The sequence below is a fragment of the Sinohyriopsis cumingii genome, chromosome 13 (genome assembly GCF_028554795.1).
Source record: "Sinohyriopsis cumingii isolate HCF-2022 chromosome 13, ASM2855479v2, whole genome shotgun sequence".
NCBI lineage: Eukaryota > Metazoa > Mollusca > Bivalvia > Unionida > Unionidae > Sinohyriopsis > Sinohyriopsis cumingii.
The window spans coordinates 67,173,905-67,199,865 of record NC_142973.1 but is presented as its reverse complement, the minus strand read 5'-3'; the positions used below and the strand labels follow the sequence as shown (position 1 = coordinate 67,199,865).

Sequence of the window (25,961 nt, the reverse complement as noted above, 5' to 3'; positions counted from 1 at the left end):
ATATATATATATATATATATATATATATAGGTACCCATTTGCCCATTTTATTACCATGGTTATTATCAACAGGTGGGTGCCCTTTGACATCTTTAGCTGTTATATATATTTAATGTATACTGTGTACTTGACTTTTGTCCATGATTGAGGATAGAGTTGTGTTTCATCTTTGTAAGTAATAAGTTGTTTACTGATATGCCAGTTCAAGGTCTAGCATCATAGAATATTCTAGAAGCCTAACCTTGTTTACATGTTAGTGTTATTGTTGTGGGGTTTAACGCCATTTTTCAGCACATGATAGGCTATGCATGGCAGCCAGTATTAATGGTGGAGGAAGAACCCGGGAAAATCCCAAGAAGAACCACCGACCCACAAAAAGCTACTGGCAAGCTTTCTCACATACCCACATTGGCCGAATCCTAGCCTCGAACCCAAACAGACTGAGGTGAGATGGCAGTGATCCATAATGGACAGCGCTTTAGACCACTCTGCCAATCGAGGCCCCTACATGTTAGTGAATGTTTCCCAAAAATACTATTGCATCATACATCAGGAAATAGCTTATAAGAATGAGGTAAACAAAATTATTGATTCCTGTTTTTTGTTATTAGTTTTTGGGAATCTGTATTGATTTCAGAGTATTTACTGTGTTCAGATATCACTTGAGGTTACATTTATTTAAAAATTATTAATTGTAATTATAAAGTGCCCATTGGCATTTTGGACAAAAACAACAATTTGGAATTATTGTGAATTCATTTAAATACATTTTGCATGATATCATTGTGATACATCAAGACTAATGCATACCTGCCAACCCCGGAGTACAAAAATACTGACTGTTTATGATAAAAATACTTATTTTCTGGAACAAATACTGATTTTTAAATCTTTAATGTAACTATTTAGAACATCTACGACCATCAGTAAAGTAGGACAGTAACTTAATTAATTAATGTCAAAGATGCATGTGTTGCACTCATGCACATTCTGAACGTGCACTGTTCCATTCAGGTGCCCACTCAAATGGTGCAAGAGTGCAACACGCCCTCAGACACAGGCTGTTTATATGAGCCTTTTCCATACCTATTGTTTTCCAATTGATATCGATTCTAATGTATCATCTTTCGTTGATGATCTGAATTTTGTGTGACTCTTTTTTTTTACTGAACTGTTTTGTTCTAGCACAATAGTAATCCTTTGCAATTTTGCTGTCAGTAAAAAGTGTGCAAAATAAATCGCCTGCAAGACTAGTAACTGAAAGGGGAAGGTTCAATTCTAAAAGAAATGTAGTAAACTGAACTTTGATCATTTTTTTTTTTTTTTTTTTTATTAACCCCGTAATAGGTTGACCACTGGGTCGGGGAACCATCCCAGGATCACCTTACAATCAAACATTTCTGGTTATCAGATAATCTAGGGATAATAAATATAATCTACAGAGAAAGTAAAAAAGAAAAAACACACACACACACACGCATATACACATGCATATGGCCAAAATCTAGGTGACATGGCTTTTGTGATATTACAGTATTTTGTTCCTGTTTACCCTCAAGTCAGAGACAAGTTAAATGTTCATTGTTGAGGTCCATTTTTGAAGAAATTGGTCCTCTTTTTTATTTACCTTGGCAGTGTAATTTTCAATGTTCTTATGCATTGCAACTATTTGCTTAAAAGCAAAAATAGAAGGATTTTTCATATTGAATCTGCAAGTATAAATATAATATTTTGCCAAAATAAGCAGAAAATTACCCAAACTGTCCAGTTGTTCACTTCCTAAAAATGTTTCTTTTTTGGACAGATGTACAATATTTGGGCAAAAAGGTGCAAAAACTTCATTAAAACGGTACCAAAACTGTGAAGTAATACTGCAGTCATAAAAGAGATGCTCAATACTTTCAGTTTCACTCTTACAGAAAGTACATTTGTTGTCATCAAATATGTTAATTCTTTTAAGAAAATCATTAGTAGCGATTATTCTATGGATTAATTTAAAGTTAAAAGAGATCAACTTGGTATCCTTGGTACAGCATTTTGCCCGGCTATATATATCAGACCACTCCTCACTACTTATATTTTTATTTAATACTTGCATCCAAGTTTCTTGCTTCGCAGTGTGTTGCCTTTTAGCTTCCTGTAAAAGATCTTTGTAAATAAACTTGAGTGAATCTTGTTTTCGCAAGTTCGTTATTTTATCCTCCTGCTTATCAAAATTATTATGTACTAGGTGGTTTTTTATGGCATCTTTCCATGCTTTAGGAATTCTGGATATTAAGGAGAAGTATTTCAAGAAATCATCGCTTCCAGTTTTTTGTTTTATTATCTCAAAAGGTATTAAATTACCGTGAACATCTACTAGATCGTTCAGAATTTCAAAACCAGCTTCTGTCCAGGATTTGTATTGATAGATCATTTTAGGGGGGACAAAATTTAAAATACTCATGGATAGATACTCGTTAGGATTTTGCGGTTCTTCTTTCCATTTAGATACTGCCAAAATTACATCTCTCCAAAAACTGTTTTTAATGAACTTACAAAATTCTTCTAATTTCCTTCTCCCTAAATTCCAAATATCCTTTTTATTTCTGAGTATAGTTGTATTGACTAAGTTCTGCCACGTTCCATTTTCCTTTTCCAGCAATCTTTTAACCCATCTTATCTTAATATACCTAATGAATGAAAATATGTGTATCATATTTAGTCCTCCCTCGTTTTCTGGGGAAACTAGTATATCACGTTTTATTCTCTCTACTTTTCCACCCCATACAAATTTAAATAACATGCGATTTAGTTCTGCTTCAACTTTTGCTGATGGGTTAGGAAGTGCTGAAAAAAGATGTATGAATATGGGCAGAACAAGAGTCTTTACAACAATTACTTTACCAACTATTGATAGATGTCTTTGACTCCAGCTTGCCAGTATTCGTTTTGCCTTTGTTAGTTTCTTCATATAATTGATTTCCACCATCTGTTGTAAATCTGGAGAAAATTCTATGCCAAGGAGTGTAAAGTTAGAAGAGGACCAAATTAGGCCCATTTCGGGACATATTCTTTCATTAGAAAATTTCCTGTTTCCAATCCAAATAGCTTTTGTTTTTGTTATGTTACATTTAAGTCCTGATAATAGAGAAAAACCTTGCAAGATATTCATAGTTGCTTCAAGAGAAAAACTAGATCCATCAAGAAGAATAAAAGCGTCATCGGCATACTGACCCAATTTATATTCACTGGCGTCAAAGATTACTCCCCGTACATCCACGTTTTGCTTTAAAGTTATAGCTAAAATCTCAACTCCAATGATAAACAAATAAGGTGCAAGGGGATCTCCTTGACGACATCCTCTTTCAAGTCTGAAAAAAGATGACATATGTCCATTATTTATAACACAACTATTAGAGTCATTACAAAACAGTTTAAACCACTTACAAACGGAATCACCAAAATTAAAAGATTGTAGAGCTTCTTCTACAAAGATCCAGTTAATTGAGTCAAAGGCTTTTTCGAAATCTATTAACAATAATAAACCATATCTGTTTTCATTCTCAAGTTGGTCCATGATATCATATAATAGTCTGGTGTTTTCTCCAATGAATCTACCCTTCATATATCCTTTCTGAGTATCGCTGATTATTGATGGAAGAACCTTTTTAATCCTAGCTGCAATTGCTCCCGAAGCAATCTTATAATCAGTATTTAAAAGTGATATAGGTCTCCAGTTTTTAAAATATCTTCGGTCTTTTTCCTCCTTTGGTAGACAGGTGATGACTCCTTGAGTCTGAAAATCTGAAAGTTTTCCTACAGTATATCCGTAATTTATTGATCTACATATAAATCCCCCCAGAGACTTCCAAAAGAATTTATAGAACTCTACAGTGAATCCATCCGAGCCAGGACTTTTTCCATTTTCCATCCGTTTTAGAGACATACCAAATTCATTAATTGTAAGCAGACCCTCGCATGATTCTCTTTCCTCTCGACTAAGTTTAATATTGTGATTAAAAAATCTATTTTGAGTTTCATGAATAGCCTCATCATCAAGCTGAGCAATTCTACTTTTGAACAATTCCATCTAAAACTGTTTTTGTGCTTCTAAAATATCTATTTGGTCAGATATATTTGTCCCATCATCTCAAATAATTTCCTTTATTGTCTTATTAACATAGTTTCTTTTTTCAAGATTTAAAAAGTACTTTGTGCTTTTTTCCCCAAATTCATACCATCTAGCTTTAGATCTTAATATAACACCTTCTATGTATTTTTTCCTAGATTCCTCTAATTCTGCTTTTTTTCTCTCTAAATTTTCCAGAAATTCCCCATTTATGTTATTCGACAGTCCCCCCTGAATTTCTATTATTTCCTGCTCAATTTTCTTTAATTTTTCCCGTTTCTCTTTTGATTTCCTAATAGAATAACCTATAGTTTCAGATCTTATTTTCATTTTCAAAATTTCAAAGAACATTTGGTCGTTACAGGAAAGAGAAACATGGAGAGAGTCATCTTTATTTCCCCCTACATAATATTCATTTACAGTGTCAGTTATACACTTTTTGACCAAATCAGTATACTCAATGTTCCTCAACAGTTGGTTATTAAATTTCCAATATCCTTTTCCCCTTGGAAACGTTGAAAACGCCACACTCAAAACAATAGCTGAATGATCAGTCTTGTACCCTGGTAAGATACATGCATCTGCTGTATTCATATGAATGTCATCTGATACAAGAAAGTAATCTAGTCTTTGTTTCAAGGGAGATTTTTGCCTCCAGGTATACATCTTTAAGTCTTGGTTGGAATTTCGCCAGGGATCAATTAATTCCAATTCGTTTTTCAGGTCTTGAATCGCTGCCCTAGACTGTTGGTGTTTGTCATGTAAAATATTATAAGTATCCAAATCTAAGTCTTGAACAGTATTCCAGTCTCCGCACATTATAATTGATGAGTTCTCAAAACATAAAGTCTCCTCCTTTAACTTTCTAAAAAAGCTAGGATTATCATCATTATAACCATACAAATTCACGAGGGTTATTCTGTTGCCATTAATTGTAATATCTAAAATAATAAATCTCCCTTGACTGTCACATCTTTCTCTATGAATTATAAATTCAAAAGTATTTCTAAAAAATATTGCAACCCCAGCACTCTTAGAGCAGTGGCTAAATATACATTTGTATCCCCATTCAGCTGCCCAATATATTTCATCGTTCTTTGTACTATGAGTTTCTTGCAAGCATATTATAGATACATTCTTTTGTTTTACCCAGTGAAAAATATCCCTTCGTTTTAAGACTGAACCTTGCAGGCCTCTAACATTAATAGATATAATTTTTATTTTATTATCCATGAAAACAGCAGAAATTTTACACATACATATTCTTGTACAGGAATGTATGAAGTAATTATCACCTTCAGTTTATCATATGCATGGCTTTCACACTCACACTCACACAGAATACAAACATCCATAATAAAATCATCCATGGTGTTACAGTAAAGGCTGTAGCTTTGGCTGCATTTGACATTGATACAGTATACTATGGACAACAAGTGAAACAACTCCATTTGTGATAACTCTTATGCACCTCTGACAGACCTTTCTGGAGCTAGAGATAGTTTTGTAAACCGAACGGCACAGATTAAAAAGGATATAAATTACAACTTAATGAATGAAAAAAAGGGGTAAAAGGGAAGAAAAAGAAAGAGTGAAAGAGCGCATACAAGGAAGTGGTGGGTAATTGAATGTATGAGCAAAAAATGTGAGACTGAGAGATTTATCATGGAAGAGTAATGTTGAGAAAAGTGAGTAAACAACTTAGTTGTTGTTGTTGTTGTGGGGTTTAACGCCATTTTCAGCACACGATAGGCTATACATGGCGGCCAGTATTAATGGTGGAGGAAGAATCCGGGAAAACCCCGGAAAGAACCACCGACCCTCGAGAAGCTACTGGCAAGCTTTCTCACATACCCACATTGGCTGAATGTTAGACTCGAACCGCCGCAGACAGACCACAACTTAGTAAATGTGTATATGAGAGTATAAGAGTGAAAGATGATTTATAAACTAGTGAGAGAATTTATTAGGGAGAGATATAACAGTGGACCAGTGAATCATCAGACATATAAATTATGGATAAAATTGGTGAGGGAAAGAAGTGTCTTATACACAAAATATTAAAACAAACTAGAGTAGAAAAAGGAGTATAAAAACGAAAGTTCACATACCTATTCGGTCAATTTCATAAGTTCACAGAATTGCTTATTACACTTATAATCTAATTTTCTCATCAATTTCATCATAGATGTCAAATTTTATCCTTTTTCCTGATTTGGTTTTACCATACACAGATCCATTAAAGTACCATGCCCTGTCAATTTCTTGATGCCTAGATAATTTATTTATAACTTTGATCAAGGTTCTCTCTGGTATTTATAAGTGGTGTAAGTTCAGGCTGTGTTGTTGATGATGGAGCAGCAAGCTGATGTTTATTAGCTTCTCATGCTGTTTTATGTCCTGGGCACCTCCATGCATAGTAGTGAAATCACAATTACACAATTTGCAAAATGCAAAGTTTTCTCCTTAACTGGATGGTTTCACAAATTTAAACATGATGGCATAATTGTCCTTCTAGTTCTGTTTTCTTTTCTTTGCTAGAGAAAATTCTGAATCTTCTGCTTCCTTTTTCAACATGACTAGAAGTTGAATATTAAAGAGATGAAATACAGTGATAGTGGCAACTACTTTGTGCAATATAATATGGTGGTTAAAGACTGGCATGGTAGCCTTGATTTCAAATGAACCAATCATATTTTAGAACTCTATATCCCTATATACATGTGAAACATTTCTCTCAGAATGGAACCAGGTGCCCCTTCTAAAAAGAATTGCAAGATAATTTGTAAAAGAAATTTAACAGATTTTTAAAAAGGAATATGTACACCCATATTCTGGTCCAAAATCTGTGAAAAACAGGCCACTTGGCAGCTATGCTATTGGTACATCAGCACATTTAAGATTACTGGAATTCATTGAGAATTTTTAACACTTTATAGAAAATTTAGGATTATTTGGGATTTGATACACAATACTTTAAGATCCTCCTTCAACTTTCGTTTTGTATATCAGAGAAATATATTTGTTGACTTCAATAAAGTTTTTGGTTTTGGTTTTCTTTTGTTGCTTAGTTTAAAACCATAGAGTGGAACAATGCTTTCCATAATTTAGTCAGACTCTTCTAGGAAGTTAAAAAAAATAAAACATGTAAGTCTTTTCTATTTTTAAACACAGCAGCCATGTTTTTGTTGATACATCAGCAAAATTTGAACAATTTCAAATCTCTTTTTGACAGCTTTCAGTTAAGTGCTGATTTTTATTATTCAAATCATTTTAAGTTGATATGTTTTAGTAATTGTGTCCATATATGGAGATAAATGAACATAATTATTAAAGTAATTCTTGTCAAACATACTTTTTTAAAATTTTCTTTAATTTTTTTTGAGGTTGTTCAGAAGTTACTTTTTTCCTTCTATATATTTAGTAACAACTTAAGTTTTGGACTGCATATTGGAATAATTTTTAAAAAATGTTAAAGGACCTTATTCCATGACATTTTGTCAAATTCTATTGAGCCATTTTTGAGAAGAATCTCTTTACTGATATTGTATTTTTAGTAATGTAGTGGTATAACTGACGACATCATTTGTAGTGGTATAACTGATGATATCGTCTGAAAGTGGTATAATTGATGACATCATTTGTAGTGGTATAATTGATGACATCATTTGTGGTGGTATAACTGATGTCATCGTTTGTAGAAATGATATGACTCTTTATGGCAGGATATCTTCTGTAACATCTACCCAAATTATGTCGGCTGTTTGAAGGCATTTAACAATTGTCTATTTGAATAAAAGTGGTTGATGGTGAAGCGGCATCTGAAAAGTCATCATGCCAGGATGCTATATACAAATATACAGGATGCTATATACAAATACCACCAACTAACAACAGATGATGCATGACCTTACCATAAGCTTATCTGGCAAGCCAAGCAAGCTTAACACAAATGAACTGGCAAAATGATTCATCAAAACTTTGTTCAAGAGGGCATACATAATTTATACATATGCTATGTTCCTTTACACATATGCAAAGTTTGTTTAAAACAAGAAATAAAAAGTGAAATATGACAATTTTACGTTTATTTATTTAAAATTGAAGAGGAAATAATAAATGATAAAATACATGTAAACTAAGAAAGAATGGTAAACAAAGAATAAAGTAAACTACACTTTATATTATTAAATTAAGTACATACATGTCAATACAAACAAGCAAGCCTTACACAGATGTGCACTGTATCTGGACAACTGCACTTTTTAGAAACACTACCGACCTTTACCTAAACTGCATTGATAAAACAAAAGGCCAAAGTGAAACTGAGATTACTGAGCTCACAATTATCTAATGCCCAAATACAAGAGCAGCTGGCCAAGAAATCTGCAATGCTAAGTATCTTTATGCAATAATTTCTTCCAGTGCTTAATGTGCATTGCTTCTTGCTCATAACAGAAGTCATCCAAGAATCATGATGATATAAATTTATTTACCAAAGAAAAAAAACCTTAAAGGGACTGACTGTTTACTGGCTGAAAAGAATTTCCAAAAATTCAAGATAAGACCATTTCTTCCTTTTAACTGCAGAATGTTGAAACCATGTTTGTTATACAGTGATAACAAGAGTCTCAAATTAGCTGATGTGATATTAGCTGTCAATATGGCACCATTTTCACTTAGGCCCAACAAGTGTTGATAGGAAGTCTTCTAGTGGAATCCCCACGATGATGTGACTTTCCGTTTTGTAGGAGCAACGATGGCAAAATTTTGAAGAGGGACATCATTGTGGCCATATTCAATATTAGATTGGCACCATTTCTATTTAATACCAACTACAAGTTTCTGGTGAAAGCACACAAGCGATATGACCAGAGATCTAATAGAAGTGGCTAAGACAAGATTCTCAAGATGTTCATTGTGGCAGTCATATCTGAAGTTTGATCAGCACCATTTACATTTATGACCAACTACCATTATAAGTATTTCAATGAAAAGACCATGCTGATACGACCACTCTTTCAGAACAAATAGTGATCACAAGATTTTCAAGATTGCCATTGTGGCAGGTATATTGAATGTCTGAATGACACCAATAGGACCAAATGGACATGACGAGATGTTTAATAAAACACCCATGTTGATACAACCATCCATTCAGGAGAAGTGATAACAGTTTCAATACAGCTAAAGTTTTGTTCAGATTGATGACGTTTTCATTTTAGACCAACTATATACATCATGAAAACTTTTTCTGCGTGAAAATAACATGAGTTTCCATTCAGAAGCAGTAATAACAAGATTTTCAAGATGGCAACTATGATGGCCATATTTGACATCAGATAAGCACCATGAAGTCCAACCAGACATCACAGGAAGCCTTTTAGTGAAAATTCTATGCTGATATGCCCATTCATTCGGAATGAGTAGCCATAATTGGATCCTCAAATTGGTGATCATACTGATGTTAGAACGGAATTTTTTTAATTCTGAATGTTAGAATGGCATCATTTTCATTTGTGACAAATTAGATATCAAAAGAAGTATTTCAGTGAAAACCTCACGTTGATATAACCATCAATTCAGGAGGAGTCAAAATAGCAATAAATATTTTGAAGATGGTCATTGTGGAGGCCATATTGGATGCCCAAGCTGCACCATTTTCAATTGGAACAAAATAGACCGTGGGATGAATATGTGTGCAAAGTTTCATGTAATCCTCCAGGTAGCTCAGTAGTGATAACCAACTTGTGCTAATGGATGGACAATGGACAACAGATCATCTCATAAGGGATCAGACTTGCTAAACTGTAACTACAATGGAGTCTGAATCAGATTTTATTTCCATCCTGGTAATTATTAGTCAGAGATGGGTTCTAAAACAAGTGAGATCTACACATATAAACACTATTATTTGATTGGCATAGCTTGTTACATCTCTGAAGACTATATATTTTTCATGCGATTTTATTTAGCTTTACTGGTCTTTTGTCCAATACCAAAATCATGATTACTGGCTTCATCACTAAATTTGATAAAAATCTTGTTAAAAAATAGTCAGTGAAACAGTAAAAAAACTTCAATCATATGCAAGACCACATCATAAATATTGATAGGTCTTCCTCAAAATAAAAATAAAACACATTCATCATATGAGGCTATTTACCAAGTCTGATTAAAATCAGAAATAGTCTCTTAGTGGCAACCAGCACAGCCAATTACATCTAAGTTCTGCTTATTAATATGTATAGATCTGGCTCATAATAAAACACTACATACCATATTTTCCAGCCTACAAGTCGATACTTTTGGACTTGAAAATCAGGTTTTCGTCTTATATTCTGAACTGACTTATATATGGATTGTGTCATTGAAACTGCATCAACTTATATATGGATTACAGTAACCAGTATGCTATTCAAATTGCTTTATAATCGGCATAATCGAAAACAGGTCACACAGAAGTACAAATTCTTGTTAAATCACATAGAAGTACAAATTCTTGTTAAATTACTATGTCAGTAAATTGTTATAAACTAATATGACTACTTTTTGTATTTATAAGTTTTGTCATCATTTAGTTTGCATTCTGCGTGTATTTTCTTATTTCTCAAACATGAAATAAAAGAAAACAAATTACCGGTAAAAAATTCACCCTGGCTGCATAGCACACTTACGGTCTATACTCTATAGTGTACTGTACCAAAGTATATTGTTTGTTCCTAAAAAAAGATATGAAATAATTTTGTTTTATTCGGCATCTTTAACCATACCTTATTCCTTTTAGTAACTGGTTCATTGATATTTGATTATCCAGTATACTGTTGGACACATACGGGCGGTTCCCGACATAGCTTTTTCATTGATCTAATTGATCCTACAAAGGGATGTAATCCATAATAACTCAAGCGTTTTATGATTATTTATAATACTGTAGATTATGCTTTCTATTGAATTCCCCAAATCATATGTTTATAATTGTATCTGACAAAGTTTCTCAAATAAATATGGTTTAAACTAAACTAAAATCAGATATATAGATGGACTACTCACAGATCATCAATAATCCATTTTTAGTTTCGCATTTAAGTTTAAAACAAATTATAATGTCAACACATCACCTACATTCATTCTTAACCAGCTGTTGTTTTGGTATCTCTCTTTGATTATAACAGTAGTTGATAAATTGGTCTTTGGTTTCCAACAACAATCAAAGCCAGTTGCTGCAAATGTTTAAACCCTGATACTGGCTTTGGCTACCAATACTAGTTACTGTATTGCTGGTACCCTATTGTTCATCATTAATCCGCATCAATTACGCTACCCGATTTTAATACCAAGTGGAATAAGACCCACAGGAAATGATGCCCACGCCCTTATCTGGATGTAATTAATGAATTTATCCATGGGCATTGTTTTCATTGCGATATGAACATTTTATGCACATTTTAAAGGAGTTAGGTAAATTTTGATCAAACTTTTGTCATAATCATTCATATAAATATCCCTGTACAAATCATATAACTCATCTCACAATGCCTCCCATCAAATCACACAAGTCTTACACCGTGGATTTCAAGCTGGAAGTTGTAAAGTTTACGGAAGAGAAAGGTGTGAATATGGCTGCTCACAGGAAATATGGTTTAAGTGAAAAATGTGTCTGGGATTGGTGTAAAGCTAGGGTTGCATTATGTGCTACAAAAAACCCAAAGAAAGCAAATCGGGGCTGCAAAACAAGAAGGATTAATATAGAGGATAAATTAGAAGAGTATGTCTTGACACAATGTGCTGCATGTTGTGGAATGAACTCTACTGATATTAGACTCAAGGCAAAGGAAACTGCAACTGAATTAGGAATTTAAATTTTCAGTGGAAGTGTGTCATGGTGTTATAGGCTCATGCAAAGAAGGGGACTCATTATAAGACAATGCACTACTATGGCACATTAACTACCAGTAGACTTTCTGGAAAAATTGAGCAATTTCCATTGAGTATGTCCAAGACAAGATTAAGACTGACAATTTGGAAATGACTAATGTGATAAACATGGATGAAGTGCCATTAACATTTGACATTCCAGTGAACAGAACAGCTGAGCTTAAAGGATTAAGAGTGTTACTATTAGGACAACAGGTCATAAGAGGTCAAACTTCACTGTAATTCTCTCATGGCAGAAAGTTGTCACCAATGCTGATTTTTAAAAGAAAAACAATGCCAAAGGAGAAATTACCCAGTGGAATGACTGAAGTAAATCCAAAAGGATGGATGGACAATAACATGATGGGGAAGTGGTTTGATAGGTGTTCTGCACATCGAGTTGATGGAGTTTTCCTCACTAAGAAGCCCATACCCATTATGGATTATATGCATGCACACATCAGTGCTGTGACAAAGGTTAAGACTGAAACCAAGAAGTCATCGTTAGGCATCATCCCAGGTGGTATGACAAAGTTATTACAACCATTAGACATTTCCATTAATCGCTGTTTCATAGCTGAGCCTCAGAACACTGGATGGCAGCAGGCCAGCACAGCTTCACAAACATGGGATGTATACATATTGTCAGGTTTCACATTAGGTTAAGGATGCATGGGACTAGGTTTCTGAATTGGCTATTGTGAATGGCTTTGCTAAAGCAGAAACTGTCAGCGGGATAGAGAAGCCAGATGAGGATGATGAGAGGGAGACAGATGATAATGAGAACATTTCCAATGATCTAAGTCTAAGCCCTGAGATAGCTGCCATTTTTCATTCTGATACTGAAGACGAAGACTTCAAGGGATTTTCGGATGCTGGCGATGATTAAGTGGACTCTTAATCATTATTTTCTTAATTAGAATGTGGAACAGTTCTACTGCAAGTAATAAAATGATGTGCTTTCAATTATAATTAACATGTTAAATAATATGTATTATAAAAGTGTTCATTTGCGTAAATCTTATACTGCATTTCACAAATATGTTAAAGTACAATAAAAATTATATATATTTATTTTTCGTTTGTAACTTTTCTGTTTTCTGTCTCTTAATTTTCCTCACATTTCTAATTTCCCTATGGATAGCCTCATTTCCCTAGTGTTAGCCTCACTGAGTTTATCTGTTGATTCCTGTACTCAAGACTGGTTTCAACTGGAATAATCAGGTTAAAGCTTTAGACCTTTAACATGTACATAGCATGCACAGCCATGTGGCTCTTGTTGCAATGGATATCATAATTAAAACAAGCATGGACTGTTTATTCAGCTGTGCCAATTGCTAATGAAATATAGCAGTGCCTTGTACAGGAGTAAAATCACAAGCATGTTAGCATCAGTGATGCAATGTCACGATTTCCGGTAATATGGAATATCATACAGTGATACCATTAATATTCATGAAACCGATAGTTACTAGTGTAAAATATGAAGCTAAGTTATTGACCTGGCCTAGTCTTATACTCTGAATCGACTTATATATGGACAAAGGATGGAAAATTTACAAAATTAGCGAATTCGACGTATACTCCGCATTGACTTATATGCAGGAAAATATGGTATCTTATTTTGGTTTGGTTTGGCATTTTATGGCACAGAAAAGCCAGTAAGTTATCAGTACCTTAGCAAGTGGAGTGAAGTGTCTTGCCCAAGGACAGCCAACCCAAGCTGATTCAATGGTAAGATTTGAACTTGCATCCTTTTAGGTCAAATCCTGTTAACCAAGTTTTATCAGCCAGTCACTACAGTGTTGACAAACTCAGCCAGCCAGTCACTAAAGTGTTGACAAGCTCAGCCATTTAGAGTCACTAAAGTGTTGACAAGCTCAGCCAATGAGATTGTAAAGTCACCTCATTAATTACAGTTGTGTTGCAAAACATGTGAAATGTGCCCATGTCTTTAATACACAAAACACTGATACTGTGTCCAATATTTCTGTATACTAATTTCTGGGTCTAGCCAAAACCAAATAGGAACTCTTGGAGGAGAGCATTGCATGACAATATGAAATAACTAAATATAAAAAGCTGCAAAATATGGTTACACACAAAATTACATTAGCATACAAGTTCATATTACAGGCATTGTTTGCTGAACATGAGCTATTGTTTAAGAGCTACAACTTGCTAAATGTTGATTTATATTAACATAAAGTTTTTCACAAACAATCAATTATGTACAAATGGACATGTGAACAGACAGACAGACAGACAAGTGGACATGACTTGAGATTGTATCCATAAATGTGCAAATATAAAATAGATATGAAAATGAACTTCTGGGTTTCTTTATGATGGCATTAGCATAAGATGGACACAATATTGACTGCACAACATCTTTGAATAGTCAAGCCAAAATTAGGTCATGGTAACTTATTTATTGTATGGAAGTGTAGTATTTCTCACAATGCTTCCTATTATATAGTTCAGTTACAGCCAAGGCAACATAAGTCAACATATTCAAACAAACAGCATTTTCCAAGATTTTTGCAATGTGTAAAACTAGGCTAAAATGATCTTAAAGATGGGAGAAGCACACTCTTTAACACCGAAAATTTGACCACACTGGCACTAATACTTGCCAACATATAATGAAATAAAAAAAAGACCAAAATCATTCAAAATGAAAAGTAGGTAACAGTGGCCTAATTACTGTATGGTGGCCTATAACAATACCAGATGCTTCCATGCAAGTTTCTTGATGATAGAATAAAACACCACACTGATATAGTATTAAATACAAGCCTGCCTCCCCAAAAAAATTATTTCGTTTTTTCTTGACCCCAACACTAGTTAACATGATGAGTATCAAAAGATTAATTGTAAACATTATTTCTGATAACAATCACTTCTAAAATAAAAAACATAATAACTTTTATGACCAAAACAGGACCAAATAGTACTAGAATACTGTAAATAAGAGGCTCATTGCACATCAGGTTGACACGTGCCTATAAAATGCAAGAGCAGTTGGACAAGAAATCTGGGTCTATAGGATGCTTCATGTGGAATTCTTTTTCCATTGCCATCGCAACAACTGTATCAGTGACTTTTTAGTTTCTGAATTTTCATCCATATTTCATGGCACATCAACATTGCTGCTCGATACTGAAAGAACCCCATCCAGGGATGATTTGTGTCAAAGTTGGTCAAATTCTGTTCAGTAATATTTTTTGTGTAAATTTGGTCTACATTATACATTTTAGCTTTTAGTCAGAACACTGTAAATCTGGGTCAAATTCTGTTGAGTACCCAATAGCTAACATATTTCTGAGTCTGTCATCAGGATTCTCAAAGATTAACGGAATCAAAATTCCAAGACTTTTCCACCACAAAATACAAATTTTCTCTGACCACAAATTTTCATGTCAAACACAGATGCACACACACTTTCCACTGCTGAAGATACAAAACAAAGGAATCAACTGCATTCCTCAAAATGATTTGTCCCTGTATCATGTCAAAACCACCATCATCTCACTTTAAAAAAATGTCAGTAATTAGGAAAACATTCCATGATAAGCCCACTGCCAATTTTTTAAATCTGAAAGAGCCATACCACTCATTACATAGCAAGTTTTCATCTGCACTCATTAAACATAAGAAAACGATGCTAGCCATTGGTAATATAGGACACATTTTAATCTGCACTCATTAGAGAAAGAAAACAATGTTAGCCATTGGTAGTATGGGACACATTTAAATCTGCACTCATTAGAGATAAGAAAACAATGCTAGTCATTCATATGTGACATTTTCATACGCACTCATTAGAGCTAAGAAAACAATGCTAGCCATTCATGTGACATTTTCATCTGCACTCATTAGAGATAAGAAAACAATGCTAGCCATTCACATGTGAATCTTCATCTGCACTCATTAGAGATAAGAAAACAATGCTTGCCATGCACACTGCATAAAATTACTCACACACCCATATTAAGTCTTCTATGTGCGTATATAATTCCCTGACTCTTCAATAAAATTTAATTTCCCTGACTCATCAAAAATATCACTGACTCTTCCAAAAAATGTTAAGTTTTAGACTATTGTCTAACCTGTGGAACCTTTAGCCATTTCATATTGCACTGGCAGATCAAGGTATGCTGTTAGATTAAAATCATATATAAAATAAGTGTAGAATGTTTTTTTTTATAAAACACATGTTTTAAAAATGTAGACACTTTACATCAGCGCAAAACCTGATTTATGAGGGCCAGTCTGGTTCCATACTTTTCTCAAATAGGTACACACAATACTAGTGTATACAGAGTACTTCCTGCCCCCATGTAGGTAATATTTAGAGTGAACTGGATATTTATTAACTACCATAATAAGCCAATAAGACAGTAACTGTACATATAAGACTGGAAACAATAGTGAAACATACAACATGACATAGATTAAAGATTTATTTTATCCCTAAAATGTATTTCCTGCATACTATAAAAAGATATGGAAATGTATAGAAAATAAAACTGAGGTAGCATAGGTAAATAAAACCAAAATCTATTTATGGCAAGATCTGCCTTGCTATATACTGAACATGACTCAATTATTTAAAAAAACGATCAATCATAAACATCATCAATTATATACATGACCAATTATATACATGAATAGTGTGTATTTAAGGACTTTGGATAGAAGCAGAAATAAAGTAGTAAACACAATCACACACTCTTGAAGAAATAAGACAAAAAAATGTCAGTAAAAAATAGGTTATGTACCCAACTGTAACAGGAAATAAAAATGGTGGTAGAATTAATTCCATGTGAACATCACAAATTTTAAATACTAGTTGTCAATCTAGTATTGTGAATATCAAATACCCGCATCTAGAAGCAAGTCTGAACATAAACTTATGATATAAATCTTAAGCAACAAGACAATCAAATGGACACTTGAAATTTATTAAATCTATTACTACATTTAAAAATTTCTTAATATGTTGCCAAAATCTGAAGCCAGGTTTTGAACTGGGGATCACTGCCATTAGTTGCATTTGATTTAAAAGTGGTAATAATTAAGGAAGCAAGAGACCCTTGAAGGGAATAATGCTTTCTGGGCTAAAAACAATTCCCTGGAATCCTAGATAAGAGTTTGTTTTTCTTAAATGATGGATATTGAAATCACATCTGATATTCTTGAGCAATATGACTTTCCAATTAGGATTAGTAGTGAAAATGAGCTTTTCAAGATGGCTGCTGTGGTAGCCATTGTGGATGTCACATTGGCATCAAATATAAGTCTTTTGGTGAAAACCCCCATGTTAATATATTCATGCATCCAGGAGTAGTGAAAACATTTTTAAGAGCTGCCATAGTAGCCATATTATAGTCCGATCTGTGCCATATTCATTTAATAACAAACAGAAATAAAAAAAAATGTCTTCTGATGAAAACCCCATGTTGATAAAGAGTTTTTGTTCAGAAGTAGTAGCAATAACAAGTTTTCATGATAGCTACAGTGACAGTCATATTGGATGTCCAAGCAGCAAAATATTTATTAAGGACCGACTAAGCTCCTTTCGATGAATGTGTGTAAAGTTTTATGGCAATTCTCCATTTCTTTGATTAATTTATACAATACTTATTGAAAATGCAACAATTCACAAGATATTTCAAAATCAAAAAGGTATTTTCTATTGCTAAGAAACTGGATGAGGTGGAAAAATAACTGGGGTCAATGAATAAAATAACTTTGTCAAAGGAGGGGGGAGAAAATAGAAGATAAAATTATACAAGTGATCTGGTTATGATCCATGATTACAAACAACTGTATAATAATCACCCAGGAAAAATAACCTTGTAAAACAATGGTGCCCAATTTATATAAACAGAAAAAAATTAACCAATTTAAGATTCTGTAATAAATACTAAAGATATAAAATTATATTGATACATATTGGCATTACAATATTTTCTGTGACATTGTACTGCCTTTAAATCTGCTACAAAATCAGTACATGTTATCTAATTGCAATCAAACAGATAATGGATAATAAATATACAATCAATCTTTACAATCCAACTTTTTTTGAGCTAGTTGGAAGCCACTGTTCTCCAAATTACATGCCAAAAGTGATGCAGAAGTCAGAAACATTACCATATATCTGCTACCTAGCCAGTTCTAGACCAATAATTATAAAGTAAAAAATACAACAGTTTATGGTGTCCCTCCACCACATCATTGCAGTATTACACTCAATTTGTTACCATGGCTGCTAAATTATATTCCTTGCACTGCACATGTGGAAAATAGCAAAATAATTTGTTTTGTTCAGTGTAGGCAGTTGATAGCCCATTCAAATGAAATCACATTTTAATGGGCATCATACTTCATCCAGAAGCAAAAATTCCCATAGTAAATTTGGCACAGTATTATAATGTAAAGAGTTATTGTTCTTTCTCTTGGTCACTTGATATAGCCATTGTGGTTTCAATGAACTCTTCCAAGTCTGTCTGAAAGTTTGGCTGTACATCTGCCAAACTGTCCCAGGAAAGCTCTGAAATATTATCCAAAGTACCAGAACCCTGGTCAGTTTCTGGAGATGGGATATTTAATTCCGTGTTATCCAGACTAAAAATCTCTTCAAAATTAATGCACTGCCTGTTATTCTCATCACGATAATAATACGACAACACAGAGTCCATCTGATTCGAGACACGTAGACACTGATCAAATGTGTCAAATATCTGCGTGCATGGGACATTAAAGCCAGCACTGGGCACATGCTTGGGGTCAGTTTGCACCAAAGTATTTTGCCTCGACCTGCTGGACTGAAGCTGAATATGACTTATTTTGAAACGGTCAAGCTTTCCATCCAATTGAGATTGTGATTTTGCAGCATCCTGCACATGTGTGTCAAAGTCCACAGCAAAACCAATGTTAAGATTTCGTACTGTTGGCAAGAGAGGCTGAGGCTGAGGCTCAATTTGACCTGACAAACCTGAAGCTGATCGCTGCGCATTGTTGAAGTCCACTTCAGTAATAGCCAGTTGACAAGAAAACCTAAAATAAATTAATAATAGCCATCAGAAAAACAGTTGATCCCCTTGACCCACCAATGATATTGCAAACATAAAATTAACACAATTTTGCTATTTTATGTCCAGTGATTTTGATCTCTGAGGTGTCCAGGTAGACTTAGCATGAAGACTGCAACATATACACATGTAAATAGCTTAGTAACATAATCTGCAGATCAGAGTTTATGTTGTTTGTTCTACCGATTATCCATAACAAACTGCACAAACCCAGATCTGCCAGCATATTATGTGACAACAGATCTGAGTCTGTGCAATTTGCAGTTGGACTTAACATAAAAGTGAATATATACAGCAAGATATCTGAAAGCTACAAATGATGCCATCTTTGATGTGAATAAGGATACACATGGGACCACTTAAATTTGCCCATTATGGACAGGCTAGTTTTAAAGAGGTTTAAAAGAATCAAAGTTTTCTGAGATAATGGTAAATATAGAATGTTATGAATGAAATCAACATAAATTCAAAAGTTGTCTGACCCTGAAAATTAGATCATGGTGACCTGAAAAGATATTGGGATCTTTCTGAAGTCATTTAAATACCCAGTACGGTCAAGTTCTGTTCTAAAGACATCTTGCTTATATGCTAAGTAGGTCTTCCTAACCTACCCAAAATACATCAGGAATGTCATTCTGTAACCATGAAAATTTGCTCAAGGCCACAAAACGCTAATCAGTCATCTGAACATCAAGTTGAATTAATAATGTGGTTCTAAAGCTGGACCAAAGATTCACTAAAGTGAATCAAAAATCTTTGGCAACAAAACTTACCAGACTGTGTGAACAGAAAAAGAAATTATGCCAAGGGAAAAGAGTTGCAGGCTTGTTGATGTTGTGTGGTTTAACGCCATTTTTCAGCACACAACAGGCTATACATGGCGGCCAGTATAAATGGTGGAGGAAGAACCTGGGAAAACACTGGGAAGAACCACCGACCCACAAGAAGCTACTGGCAAGCTTTCTCACATACCCACATTGGCCGAATCCTAGACTCGAACCCATGCAGACAGAGGTGAGATGGCAGTGATCCATAACGGAGAGCGCTTTAGACCACTCGGGGCTCTTCAAAACTATATCTGACCTATGAACCGCAAAGAAATCTGACAAATCAATCTCAAGTAGAAATAGGAATTGTCATATGAAATTCAATCTATATTTGCATAGTCGAATTAAATTTAAATGTGAACACATGGAATGACTTTTAGTGAAAAATGTAAATAAAAAAAGAAGAGATCGCAAAGAATAACTTTCACTTATTATGAGAGTGTGAACAATCACTAAAGAAACGAGAGACTTTAAAAAGAAACAGAAGCATAACTGCAACAAAATCAAAAGATGTTTAATTCATTAAAACTTTAAATAATTCTATTTCTGAAAAATACAAAATCAAGAAAGCTGCAACTGTTATTGGAGAGTGAGACATGAAGAAAAAAAACCCCATCTAAAATGATGCAAGATATGTAAAGGAATGAGTCAACAAGTTTAAGAACTCATATACTAAATAAAATGGCTAATCAGACAAAGGAATTGAACTTGATTTAATTCAGTGTCAAAACTGCAACAAAAATAAATGCTTAAAACTGCAAGAACTTCTTCTATATAAGACGACCAAAAATTGCAAATGATACACACAATGATATCATTTGCAATTGATCCCTTGAGCAATGGAGCTGTAGCTGAAAAGGTTTCATTTGTCATCCAAACTGTTTGCAAACATATCATCGGACACAAGTTATGGACATCTGATATTCCCAACTGAAAACAACTGTCAACGAAGGCCACTTTCTGACAAAGACATATTTCATTACATTCCATTTGTGGAATACAAAACTGATGACTGAACTTTTATGGAACAAAACAAAAACTCAACACATCTGTGACATTAGATAGTGGTAACGTTATAAAAATTGGTTTGATTGTGTAGCACACGAAACTGCAACAACACATTAAATAAAACATTTGTTAAATCTAGCAGAAAAGCATACCAACAGACACCAACAACCAAAGACAGAGAAATGCGCACTCTGCAATACATCTCTAGCTCTTCAGGAAGTTGCTTTTACAAATGAATGGCAGGGCCAGTAATGAAAAACTAAACAACTGATTATTAAATAATTGGATTGATGAAATTTTGGAAGACTCCAATGGTGACAAGAAAATTAAGCACAGTTTATGTTGAGTCTTGGTTTCCATAATTTATATTATGTTGAGCATCAATGATTAAGAATATAACAAAACTGGAGTCATGGAGGTGTTGGTCATTATATAATAATGTTCTTTAAATTACTGAGTAGGAATGACATGCTAATTGAGCAAACTATACATGGAATTTCTGACATATTTTGACAATCAGGTGATAACCACTGTGCAGGAGACAGCTAGGGGCCCCCGAGTGTCCGAGTGGTCTAAAGCGCTCACGGTTATGGATCACTGCCATCCCACCTTTGTCTGCGTGGGTTAGACCCTCTGATGTGGCTAATGTGGTTATTTAAGAAAGCTTGCCAGTAGCTTGCCCGTTCTTCCTCCACCATTTTTACTGTCCGCCATGTATAGCCTATCTTGTCCTGAAAAATGGCGTTAAACCCTACAAAAACAGGAGACAGCTGGGAAGCTCATTGCTCAACTAATGAAATTAATTCTATCATCAGCATTTTCAGTGGTAACAGACTCACTGCCATTTTTCAAACAGCTGCTTAAGTTTATTTATGTTTATGGTTTCTAGCTCAAATTGGAAACAGTTGTTGATCCCAACCTTAAACTAAGATCAGTGAAGTCGACCATAATTTAGTGTCATGTGTATGATGCTGCAGTGTTTAGAAATGTTCTATATGAAGGTTACAGGACACTATTAGAATTTAATTGTATGTGGCAAGAGTCATATCTTGAACTTTATCAGATCCTTCTCTGACAACTACAAGCAACTGCCAGATACACCTCTAAACATGACAAGAAACTTGTCAACATCAGATTGCTTAATTTTTTTAGCAAGATTGTTAAATTTGTTAGAACCGTCAGCAACAAGATTTACTTTTCATACTGATGGAGGATTGTAGGGAACTCCTGTTTGAATTAACTAAGCATAATATGTCGATGATCATATTTATCGAAAAACAGCTGTTTAAATTTAAAGGGGAGGGGGGAGAAAGTTTTTTTTTTACCAGATGGGACAGTTGCTATATTTTTACTGGGGGTGGGGGTAGGGCAACAATTGTTTTATTCTTTACCAGCTGTGGACAAATGTCTAAAGCAGCAATGTATTTAAGAAATCAGGCAGACCAGGCTTGCTCAAGTCATAAGAGAAGTCAAAGTGCTTCAATGCATCATCATGTATCAGTACAACTACTGAAAAGGAACAGGGTAGGTGTGATGACATGGTTCAGAGACGTATCAAGTGATAAATGGAGTCATTATATTAAAGTGACATGTACAGAGGATGTGAACTATGAGAAATTCACTTTAAACAAGAGCAACAAGCAACTTTAGACATTCCCAATATAATGTTCAAGGATAAGGTAAGCGATAATGGCAAATGGCAAAACAAGAAAGACACACTGAGCAAGATCAGAATGGGAGTCACACAGTAGGAAGGATGATGAAAAATATGAACCTGAAGTAGAAAATGTTGATTATGGATGATGGAGAGGAGGCAGTTGCAAAATTTATGACTTCATGCCAAGTCCTGGACACTTTCGATGACCAACGTGGGAAGCGAAACAAACATTGAAAAAACAGTTTGTCTTTTTAAAAAAAAGATTTGTATCAGAGTGTGTGAACATGGGATGACAGTGATTCATTAAAGAGTTTGAGGGATATTTAGGGTGTCTTCGAGCTGTTTAAAAACCTATACTTTTAATAGCAGTAATACAATTTACTAATGATTTGCTTTCTTTTTTCTGGTTTCCTAGTTCCCAGTTCAAACTAATTATTACCTCCAATTAGTACCGGAGGGCCATAATTAAAAACATTCCCAGTCCAATTACTTAGTGACAGTCAATGTGTGTGGAATATCTTTCTCTTTTTTCTTCGAATCCATCTATATACAGATCACTCATTAAACTTTGCCTTTGTTGTCATCTTTTAATGTCTTGTAGGTCAAGCACGTACCTTACTGGGTTGACTGAGTGTTTGTCTTTTGTGTGGACTGAGTGTGTGTCTCCTTCCTCCTTCTTTCCTCGGTTTTTTTGAGTGTTTTCTGTCAAAAGAGGAAGATATTCCATGTTGGCTATGGCTAAAGAGTCAGACTTGGAACATATCCAACTCATGTCCTCGAAAACTAATTGGAGAAGTGAAATAATTAGCTTGGAGTGACGAAAGAGTCCTAGAAAAGGACAGCAATCCATCAGTAGCAGGTAAGTAGTACATAATTAATCTTAGTTTTATCCCCTACATACTACATTTCGATATCCACCCCACACCACATCAAGGAACATTTGTAAGATACCTCCAGAAAATTCATGATGTTCAAACACTTATTTCATGACTGAATATATACCCGTTTCAATGAGCTTACAGAGTGTGGTATAAAAGGAATTTTGTTATATCAGTTATTATTATGGTGCAAAATGAAATTCAATAATACTTGCCTAGTGATGATATGGGGTGAAGGAATTGGCATAGAAAATCGCTATTCAAAAGTGTAAAATCTGAAGAATATCATACTTTATCTGAGATGTAATGGAACTATATGCGTGTAGCAGAAAATGCGCTCTTGTTTGTCTCATTTTTTTTTATTATCTCAAACCCATACCTACCTTATATACTTTGCCTTTTTGGTTGAAATTTTTGTCAAGTTTTTTAAGTTGACAAACAAGGTGGTAGATATGTAATAGAACTATAATAACCATATTTTGATGGTATGACATACATGATTTAGTCATATCAACTGATCAACTTATATTATTTAAAGGTACTTACAATGAAAATTTGACAAATGTTAAGTATTAACTCTTTAATGAGGAGCTATTTTTCACTGCATCACAAGTAATGTCATATATGGATCTAGCAGACCAAGATCAATCTTGTGTGCGATTCTGACTTGTCTTACAACATGTAAGGAGATTATATATGATGAACAGAACAACAGCAACCTTTACTCACACTACTATTCAAAAAGGCAACTTCTCTGGAGAAACAAGAACAAAATTATGTAACTAATTATGGTTAAAAAAATATCTGCTACAAATGGATTTCTGAAAATAAATTGTAATAAAAATTCTGAGGGAAGAAGGTCAGGATGTTATGAACTATAAACCACCAAATTTTCTCCAGACAATAATTTTGCAATGAAAAATTCCCTATGCTAAGGATGGGAACCCCTAAATTTTGTTGCTGGAACCTTCACTGACTAAAAATTCTGAAAATGACTCGTTTTTTATCAATATAAATTTGCTGAACCATTGGTTCTAATAGAGATATTTTCATAGTTCAAACTGTTCTGAAAAGGTTTTAATGAACTTTTTAATATTAACTGAGTAAGTTTCATGAATTGTTGCCATCTTAAAAAAATTGACAGGGGTTGCTGATAGTGGTTTTTATGTGAATTCAATTAAGAAACTTATGATGTACCACCAGAGATCTTGTACTTTCTTGAGGGAATGCAAGTTGTATAACAAATAGTGACAGTGTACCTTGAAGATTATTTTATGTAGTATATCCTTGTATTTTATATACCTCTTAAATCAGACATTTATCTTTTAACTTCTTGTACTATATGTTTACATTTATTTGGAAGGGTTTATTTTTGCAACTTTTTATCTTTACATTTTCAGAATGAATATTTTAATTGGCAATAACCAGCACTGCTTGGTCACTCAGTTAAACAACACATATATACATAATACAAGGATAGTACCATCAGATACACCGCCCCACCTCCCCAACCAGCTAATTAAATGCCACTGTGCCCTTGAAAGCTGGGTTCAGGTCACCAAAACATCAACAGACCATGGAACCCTCCTAAGGTATCTGCATATTAAAAATGGTCCAGTTTGGTCGAACAATATTAACATATCTGGCTTACAACCTGATGAACCCACTAAACACAGTTACATTCTGTGACCTTTAAAATAAGGTCTCATTCACAGAACCTAATCTTGCAAGATATCAAAATATTAAATTTGTTCTAATCTAGTTTAACCCTTTACCTCATAGAGCATAGTTACCAAGTGCAGCACACTATAAATAAAAAGCCTGTTACCTATTCGACTCCATACGCATAGGCCTGCCTGTTAAATGTTATGCAATGAAGTGTATGTTACTTTTAGCAGCAATTTTAACTATTTTACATTTTTGGTACACTTCCATTATGTGTGAAAAAATTTAAGAGTAAAGTCTGATTATTATAGTTGTGTAATTATTTTTCATGGAAGAATTTTTTATGTGCTTTAAAATCTTGAGAGAACTCATTCACCGTCAAGTCAGTGAGACTGGGTGACCAACCGTAGCTGCCATTTCTCATACTCGAAATTTACAAGTTTATTGTCAGCGTCTACATCACTAAGTCATCTGAATTTGATAATTTATAAAAACTAATTGCTGCCTACATCAATATTAGAGCCTTTACCCAAGTTATTGAATCTTTCAGAGTTGTGATTCTAATCGTGAAAACTTCGTAAGTACTGAATGAAATCCATGACCTCCAGTTTGTAGAGTGGAGATTATGAACAGGTTACTTTAAATAGCCGATATCGACCAGAACATAAACTGTGACCACGTGTTCTGACAAAATTGTCATTCGCAGAAATGAATGTAGTATTTAATAGGGGATTTTCCCTTAAGGTGGTGCTACGAAAACCGGCTTAAAATGGTTGATGTGTACAGCAGGCGTCA

At 34.1% G+C, this 25,961-nt stretch overlaps 1 protein-coding gene across 2 annotated transcripts in view; it reads right to left on the bottom strand.

Annotated features, from left to right (window-relative positions):
• Positions 1-8,182: 8,182 nt before the first annotated feature.
• LOC149785770 (patatin-like phospholipase domain-containing protein 2) overlaps positions 8,183-25,961 on the bottom strand; it is a 34,779-nt gene continuing 17,000 nt past the window's right edge. Inside the window, exons 8-9 of one of the 2 annotated variants that reach the window (XM_089979672.1) lie at positions 23,238-23,325; positions 18,940-19,096 (exon numbers count right to left, since the gene is read on the bottom strand). In XM_089979672.1, coding sequence (XP_089835798.1) covers positions 19,070-19,096; positions 23,238-23,325 — 115 coding nt within the window. In that variant the 3' untranslated portion in view covers positions 18,940-19,069. Of the gene's footprint in view, positions 19,097-23,237; positions 23,326-25,961 lie in introns of both variants that reach the window. The other variant, XM_089979671.1, reaches the window with a different exon arrangement.